An 8,334-nucleotide genomic window follows, 5' to 3' on the forward strand; every position below is an offset into this window, starting at 1 on the left:
AGCGTAGCAGATACGAATCTCCAAAAAATTCAAACGATCCAAAATAGCATGTTGAGAACAGCAATGGGATATCTCAAGTCTACACCAATTCACGTCTTGCTCTCGGAGACTGGTCAGGTACCGATGAAGGCTAGAGGCGAATGGCTGGCGAAAAGAGAAATTAGCGAGGTTCATCCGAAACACAATTTCCAGCGAACAGCACAATGGTTCCTACATCACGCAAATAGCGATCAAGCATGTTGACGTGGTAATGCAAATCCACCCTAAGGACAATGACATTGCATGCCAACTAAGACCACAGTTTGGAAGAAACACCGGACTGGAAGGGCGAGTAAAGAAGCAGCTCTTTAAACATCAAATCAAAAAGACCAACATCTCCAAAGAACTATGGCTTAAGGCCTATCAACGAGCTATAAACACGGATTATGAAGGATACAAGCGAGTTTTTACGGATGGGAGTAGGAACATGGAAGGTACAGCGATAGCTATATACGACGAACAAGGAAAAAAACATAAAGCAGATAAAGTCAACACAAATGTCACTATCACAAACGCGGAGCTTATGGCTATTCAAGTGGCCCTCGAGTGGGCTATGCAGGAAAAATATGTCATCCTGACCGACTCGGCCAGTGCGTGTGCTGTTCTAGAAAACAGAAACGAGCTGAGTAACAATTACGTGGCGTGGAACATATACAAAATACTTCAAAAACAAGAATGCAAACCCTACAAGATCCAGTGGATACCAAGCCATTCCGGCATAGAGGGCAACAACCTTGCGGATGAAGAAGCAGTTAAAAGAACAGCAGGAAGGCAGTCCGTTTTCAACTGTTTAACGGTGGATGATGCACTACAGCTGGCCAAAAACGAGACATGGGAAGAATGGACGAGAAAGTTCGAGATGAGCCAGGACAAAGGGCTTTGGTATAAAAAATACAAGCAGTTCCACTCAGGAAAATATGGTACAAAAATCTTGTACTCAAAAGCAGCGATATCAAGACGTTAAGTAGAATACGGACTGGACATGTATTAACGAAAGACAGAAAAGCGAAATGGAAGTGGGAGTTAAATGAAGAATGCGACTACTGTTAAGAAACGGAAGATCTAAATCACTTGCTTTATTTGTGTCACAAATACAATAACATTCGCTGCAATTTTCCGGCGCTGGAATATTGTAAGTCTCTGGAAGGCATACTAAAAGAAAAATGTGAAGCAAGCATGACTCAAATATTATTATTATTATTATTTATCTTTATTAGGGAGGCTTTCAGCCTTGGGCTGGTTCGCCTCCACGTGACTAAAATAGCAAAATTCATCAAACTCTGCAAAATACAAATTTGAATTAAAAACATGCCAGCTGGCAACAATGCTACTACGACAACACCGAGGCGAGATGGACCAAACTTTGGTCTTAGCCGTCTGTAAAGACAACCACAAAGAAAAAAAAAAAGAAGGACTGTGATATCAATAACCAGGCAGTATGTTTCACTATGATTTGACACCGGATATATCTTTCTTCCTTATCGCCTAACTCCAACATCGATTGTTCATGAAATCCTATGGTACATTCTAGATGCTACTTTCACGCATGTTTATGTACAGCAAACAGACAACAGTCAGATTAGTTCTTGTAACACTAATGAATAGTTACCACTGGAAAAAAAATGTTTTTACTGTAGCTGCAGCTGGTGGCACGAGACTTAACCGCTATCTTATATTAGAAGCAGAAAAGGGATCATTATTTTCTCATTTGACGTTCAATGGAAAATAATGTGACTGTTTTCAATAAATAATCACCGTCCTCTATATTACAAATACTTGCAACCAATAGCTATTCTGCAGTCGAAAATAACTGGGTGATGATTTACGCGAGTTCAACTCGAAGATAATTACGAATACTTACATTGTAGAGCAAGAGAGGTCTATTGTACGTTGACTAACTAAGGTGCCGCATCATTCATAGAACACCAGTGAAAGATCAAAATCATATGGCGATGTTTTCCAGTTTGTCACACTTTATTACACTGTTACACCACGATGATGATTTGAAATGGGTTTCAAAAAGGTCAAAACTGACAACGAAAGATCACTTGACATGACTTTATAACAATTTCTCCACACAATTACACGACACTTAAAGCATAAGTTTATGGCAACTAGAACAAACGAAAAAAAATGGCATTTTGATTCGCTGAAAGACACCACCGGTCCCATCTACACTCACTGGAATGTTGCCCACTCAACCCCTTCCTAGTTGACCCACAGCACCTTCCGCCCCTAGGTGATCTGCTCTATCTTGATGTTGCTCATCAATTCTCGTGACTGCTGCATGGCTCCCAGAAAGTGCGATCCATCGATGATGAAATTCGACGGAATCGTGTACACGGTGGCCGAACTGCCATCGGCCGACTTGATGATGGCCGTTTTCGTTGCACCGCTGCCACTGACCATGCCACCACTACCGCCTAGTCCCGCTAGGCTGGCCATGGTCGTTCCCGAAGCCGATACAGTATGTATCGTATTCTGCTGGGCACTGCTGGTGGGCATCGCAATCTGCAGCTGGTGAATGATAGGACCCTTACCGGCAATGCTGTTTTGCAGCTGAGCCGGAATGGTGAAAATCTGCTGGGACTGGATGGATACCGGCGTGAGCTGCGGATGCGGTTGGGATTGCTGATGGTGATGCTGCTGCTGCTGTTGCTGCTGCTGCTGCTGCTGCTGTTGCAGCTGTTGGGTGGGGAGTTGTACTTGTTGGATTTGTTGGTGCGGAGGTTGCTGTTGCTGCGTTTGATGAAGCGTGGGCAACGGTTGGGTCGTGTCCGGTGGTTCCGTTTTTGTCTTGACGGGTGACTTCTTTTGGATCTGAAAGATGATTAAACGAACGGAGTTAACGAGTATTAATGTAATTGTTGCGTTTTCCATCCTTCTCAACGCACAATAAGCACTTATTCTTCAACCCATCATAGTGAATTCCTCTCGTTTTCGGTTGATTATTACTAACCCGCATAGAAACTAACCACTATGATATTGAAATCCAAGCCTCATCCAAACCCAAAATAGACGCAACCCAACACCTACCTTTTGCGAGTCCGCCGCCGCCATGTCATGCATTTGCTTATGCCGTAGGAATTGTCCCTTTATATAGAAGTGCTTGCTGCATATCGAACAGTGATACGGAGCCGAACTGCTATTTTCCTGGTGCGTTCTGCAAGAAACAAAGCAAGTGTTATAATTTCATCAAGTCGAAACACCATAAACACCCGCTCCTCCCTCACTCACTTCTTATGCTTATTGAGATTATCCTTGCGCGAAAAGTACTTCCGGCAGACCGGACAGGCAAACATCTTCTTTCCCGTGTGCGACACGATGTGCCTCATCAGGTGCTCCTTCCGGCTGAACGATTTGCTGCAACTGGGTTCGTCGCACTTGAACGGCCGAAGACCGACGTGCGATTTGAGATGCTGCATCAGGTGTTCCTTCCGTTTGAACGACTTCGAGCACACGTCACAGGACGTGAAGCTAACGGAGGAGGAGGATGCGAGTGCGTTTTTGCCAGCCGTTGTGCTTGACAGAGAATCGTTCTGGCCGTCCTGCTTCAGGGACAGGGCCGAAATGGCTTTCATCTGCTGCGTGGCCGCTATCGATTGGGCCGTCTGAGATGCTCTTGACATGCTGGTGTTGGATTCGGAGGAGCTGTTGAGTTGGTCTTCCTGGGAGGATGACTCCCTGCGGCTGGTCGATGGACGGGGTGGCGGTTGTGGCGGATTAGGTTTCTGCGGCGGTTTGGGTGGGGGTTGGTGGGAAGGAGATGCTTGAACCTGAACTGTGGGTCGCTGCTGAACGAGCTGCATGTGTTGAGCTAGTTGAATCTGCTGTTGGTGATGTTGCTGCGGTTGTTGCTGTACCGGTTGAGTGGTAATGACTATGTTTGCCTGCTGAGATTGTAGCTCGGAGGCATTCTGAAGCTGGGAGGATTTTTCGACTAGACTGAGATAGTTGGAGAGCGGAACTTGCACGCTTGGCACGGCTAGTTGGGCCTGGATGTGCTGGGGTTGGATTTGTATCTGTTGGTGATGCTGCTGCTGCTGTTGCTGTTGCTGTTGGGCGGGTTGAGATTGAACGGTTTGAAGTGGCCCGATGCCAAATTGCTGGAGACCTTGAGGGGTCAGCGTGAGGGCCGGAGGCATCTGAGTCGGCGCCAGTCGGTACATTCCGTCCGGTCCGGGTTGCAGCTTCATCTGAACGTACTGAATGTTCGGAACCATGCCTTTGTTCATGTCGGCAACGTTTGCGATCGGCGCCAGGGCGATTTGTTCGCCGCCACCTTCGGCTTTCAGCATGATGGGAACGATACATTTGTTGCCTTGCATCATTTTGGCGTCCAGTACGGACATGGCCGAGGATTTCACGGGCGTCGTGACAGTGGAACAGCTGGCGAGAGGAGTACTGGTGAATATTGTACCGGCCGGAGCAGCCGAGAAGCTTGCAATACTGCTGGTCGATGAAACGGGCGTCAGGGTGATGGGGCTGCTGGACACGGTGGCGACCGGCGCCGTCGTTGCCAGGATGGTCTGCTTCGGTGGCGTTGACGTTACCAACGTTGCCTGGGAAGTCGGTGGAGGCTTGATCAGGACGCTGATCTTTGGCTTCTTGGCGGCCACCGCTTCCGGCTGAAATAAATAATTAGGAAAATTTTATTGTTATTTTTATTGCTATTGCTCAGTTCACACCCTGGCTGGCTGCTGCCTACCGATCTGCACTTAAGCCAGGCATGAACCTACGGAAATTTAGTCGTGGCCTATGCTAGACCTTTCACTAGCAGGCTTTTTGGTCCCACTAGCGTCCGATTAGGGGATAGACATATTCTTTTCTTAAGAATTTGCTTGACTTGAGAATTTTAAAATTCCTTGAGCAATTAAATGATGATGGTTTTTCCGAAATCTTCTTGCGGTGGCAATTAAAGAAACAATTGATCAACTACTTCTGATGCTAGCAACTTACCGTTTTTTCAGGATCCCTCCTATATATTTTTACCGGTGTTTTGAGTTTGAGAAACTCGTCCATCTGCTGGTACGAACTGTAAAAAAAAGCATTATTGATAATGTTTAATAAATTTAATTCGAAAGCGACTACTAAATACCATTGCTGTTCCGGGTCGCCAGTCGTCAGCAACGTTTGTGTTGTGCCATCCTGAATCTTGTAGTGTATCTGATTCGCCTTAATCGTCTGGCCGTCCAGAGTGATAGTATACTGAGCTAAGGGCTGTTGCTGCTGCTGCTGTTGCTGCTGGTTCTGTTGCTGTTGTTGTTGATGGGCGTCATGGGATGATGCCGCCGCTTCACCAGTCTGAATGCCAACAGCTTGCATAATACTGCTAAGGAAATCCGAATTCGGTGCCATAATCGTTGCCGTTGGTAAAGGTCCTCCGGTGCCCGAGGAAGTGGTTTGAGTGAACCCCTTCGGTAAGCTGTTGATGATGATTGGGGTCATCGCCGGTGCGGTCGTAATGGTGGCAGTTTGGTGCTGTGAAGCAGTGCTAGCTGAAATTGCAGGGACTAGTTTCAACTGTGGAGGCGCTTGTGCGGGTGCTGGTTGCGCTTGAATGGTTGGCAGGGTAATTGTAGCGGTGACCGGACTCGATGCACTGCTCATCTGCGTCACCGTCTGATCGTCCCTTACCGTATCGTCCTTGATGTACACCATGCCCCCATTCCGAAGCTTAGTAGAGTTCAGGCAACTCTCCAGCATTCCCTGCGCTTTCACAACCGAATCCCGGAATTCTACATGCGCTTCCAACTGTTTCAGACATTTCGCACAGACGCTCTTCGGCAGGCGATCCTTTTCATAAACCTGAAAAATAATCACAAATTTCATGATACCATTTGCAAACCTCAACAACGTTTAAACAATTACCTTTATCTTTAGACAGTCGGTGATTTTGAAAAGGATGTTTTTCCGTTTCCCTTCCTCGGAGAATATCCCGGTCCGGCCACCTCCGCTGCTGGCACAAAGCCGGCACAGGTCCACGAAATTCACACACTTGTACCCAGCCATTCTCCAACCGGTTTCCTCGTAACAGCTGTTCGATTCCCGATTTCCCCGTTCGATTCGATTCTGTCGAAAGAACTCTCACTTTCCACGAACCATTTTCCCTTTCCACAGGATCTGTCAAATCTTGTCAGTGTGTTCTTCCTGAAAATCCCACCGCAGACTCACACGGTCACTATTTTTCGCAGTACACAATTGGCGCTAAAAATCATCTTTCTGCTTTTTCCACAGTCAATCTTCGTGTCCCCGAGATAAGGTTTTTTATCTTCACCACATGCAATTTATTCTTCTCGCAAGACACAGACACCCCCCACCCGCAACCAACCAAAAGATGATGCACTTCTCACACCACCCACACTATCAACAAACTCCGCTGCTGCTGCTGGTGCTACCGATCATCGGTCGTCGTCTTAATGCGCTCGATTTTTCAAACGAATTTCCTCACAAAACGAACACCTTTTTTCCGATAGAAATACAATTTTCACACAAATCGTCCATCGAACCACACGGTGCACCACTTTTTATGCCACTTTAACTCACATTTACCACCGGAAAAGTGCGACGAAAATCTATTTTTCAGAAACAAGACGCGTTCTGGCCGTTCGCCGAGAAAGGTTTTGTTTTTCCTCTCGCCTTTGCATTGAACTTCCAAACATCAAACATGCTCCTCACGGCTGCACGCACACATTCGCAATGTGTAAAGAATGACAACCGTCAGCGATGAATCAACTGTCCTGCGGGCGCATTTTTAGAACTGCGGCACGCGGTACATATGGTGCCGCTCATGAACAGCGTGCTTGTTTCGAATGATTCGTTGTTAGCGCTACAAGGAATGAAGGTTCAAAGGTGTCTGGTACGTTTTGCATAAAGGGTGATACGGTCAAAATTTGGTCAAGGGAAAACGCGTGTAAATCGGTGAAATCGTTTATTTAAAAAATCAAATTAAATTTCTTTTTCAAGTTCAATTAGTATAAAATTCAGGAAAAATATTCAGTTAGGCTTCCGCTTTTCCAAATCCGAATTGCCGGGCCTTACGCTTGACCCCTGCCATCAGATTTTGTACAGCCACCTTGTCCACCTTCTTCGCCGCAGAAAGCCAGTTTGCCTTGAACTGCTGCTCGCCCTTAGCAGTTTTTTGGTCTTCTTTAGGTTCCGCTTGACAATAGCCCAGTATTTCTCAATTGGGCGGAGCTCTGGCGTGTTGGGAGGGTTCTTGTCCTTGGGAACCACCTGCACGTTGTTGGCGGCTTACCACTCCATGGCCTTTTTACCGTAATGGCAAGATGCCAAATCCGGCCAAAACAGTACGGAACAACCGTGTTTCTTCAGGAAAGGCAGCAGACGTTTATTCAAACACTCTTTCACGTAAATTTCTTGGTTGACAGTCCCGGAAGCTATGAAAATGCTGCTTTTCAAGCCACAGGTACAGATGGCTTGCCAAACCAGATATTTCTTTGCGAACTTTGACAGTTTCATGTGCTTGAAAACATCTGCTACCTTTCCCCTTCCTTTTGCCGTATAAAACTCCTGTCCCGGAAGCTGCTTGTAGTCGGCTTTGACGTAGGTTTACCACGCAGTCAAACTTCGTAAGCATCGTCGTGTACAGCCTCCGCGATCGCGCTTTGGCCGTCGTATTTTGTTTATCATCGCGATTTGGAGTCACTACCTTCTTGTAAGTCGATAGTCCGGCTCGGTTTTTGGCTCGATGCACGGTTGTAGACGATACACCCAGCTTATTTGCGGCATCTCGTAGAGAGAGGTTAGGGTTTCGCTTGAAACTACCGGCAACTCTCTTTGTCGTCTCAGCGGCTTCCGGTTTTCGATTTCCCCCCAATCCAGACTTCCTGGCTGTCGACAAACGTTCCCCAAACACTTTAATTACATTTGTAACGGTTGATTTGGCAACTTTTAGCGATTTTGCCAACTTTGCGTGCGAGTAGCTCGGATTTTCGCGATGCGCGAGCAAAATTTTGATACGCTGCTCTTCTTGCTTGGACGGCATTTTGACAACTGAAGAGTGAATTCCAAAATCAAAATAGGAGCAACATTCTACACACACACACCTTCAAAATGAGGGGTGTTCAGGTTTTTTAAATGCAAAATTGAAAGAAATACGTCAAGTTGATATTGACCAAATTTTGACCGTATCACCCTTTAAGGAGCAGAGGACATTTGGGATAAGGACATTAAGGACATCAGTGTGAGTTAGAGAGCCACCGATGAAGTGGGCCGATAGACTGTTACCTGTTGCACTATGCTCAATAACATATTCAACTAGGTTTAAACTAA

General features: G+C 46.3%; 1 protein-coding gene across 2 annotated transcripts; it reads right to left on the reverse strand.

The window, feature by feature from the left end:
- Positions 1-1,480: 1,480 nt before the first annotated feature.
- Positions 1,481-6,647, reverse strand: LOC135708577 (putative mediator of RNA polymerase II transcription subunit 12). 2 transcript variants are annotated; one of them, XM_065230682.1, is made up of 6 exons: positions 5,911-6,647; positions 5,138-5,847; positions 4,999-5,074; positions 3,277-4,667; positions 3,076-3,202; positions 1,481-2,859 (listed from the first exon to the last, which is right to left on the reverse strand). In XM_065230682.1, exons 1-6 carry the CDS (start codon positions 6,049-6,051, stop codon positions 2,275-2,277), a joined length of 3,030 nt encoding a protein of 1,009 aa, XP_065086754.1. In that variant the 5' UTR covers positions 6,052-6,647; the 3' UTR covers positions 1,481-2,274. The 2 variants fall into 2 exon arrangements, with proteins under 2 accessions (XP_065086754.1, XP_065086753.1); XM_065230681.1 differs by having other exon boundaries at positions 4,999-5,847.
- Positions 6,648-8,334: the final 1,687 nt, after the last annotated feature.

The sequence above is a fragment of the Ochlerotatus camptorhynchus genome, unplaced genomic scaffold (assembly GCF_037179485.1).
Source record: "Ochlerotatus camptorhynchus isolate MF236.1 unplaced genomic scaffold, CSIRO-AGI_Acam_v1.1 ptg000330l, whole genome shotgun sequence".
Classification (NCBI taxonomy): domain Eukaryota; kingdom Metazoa; phylum Arthropoda; class Insecta; order Diptera; family Culicidae; genus Ochlerotatus; species Ochlerotatus camptorhynchus.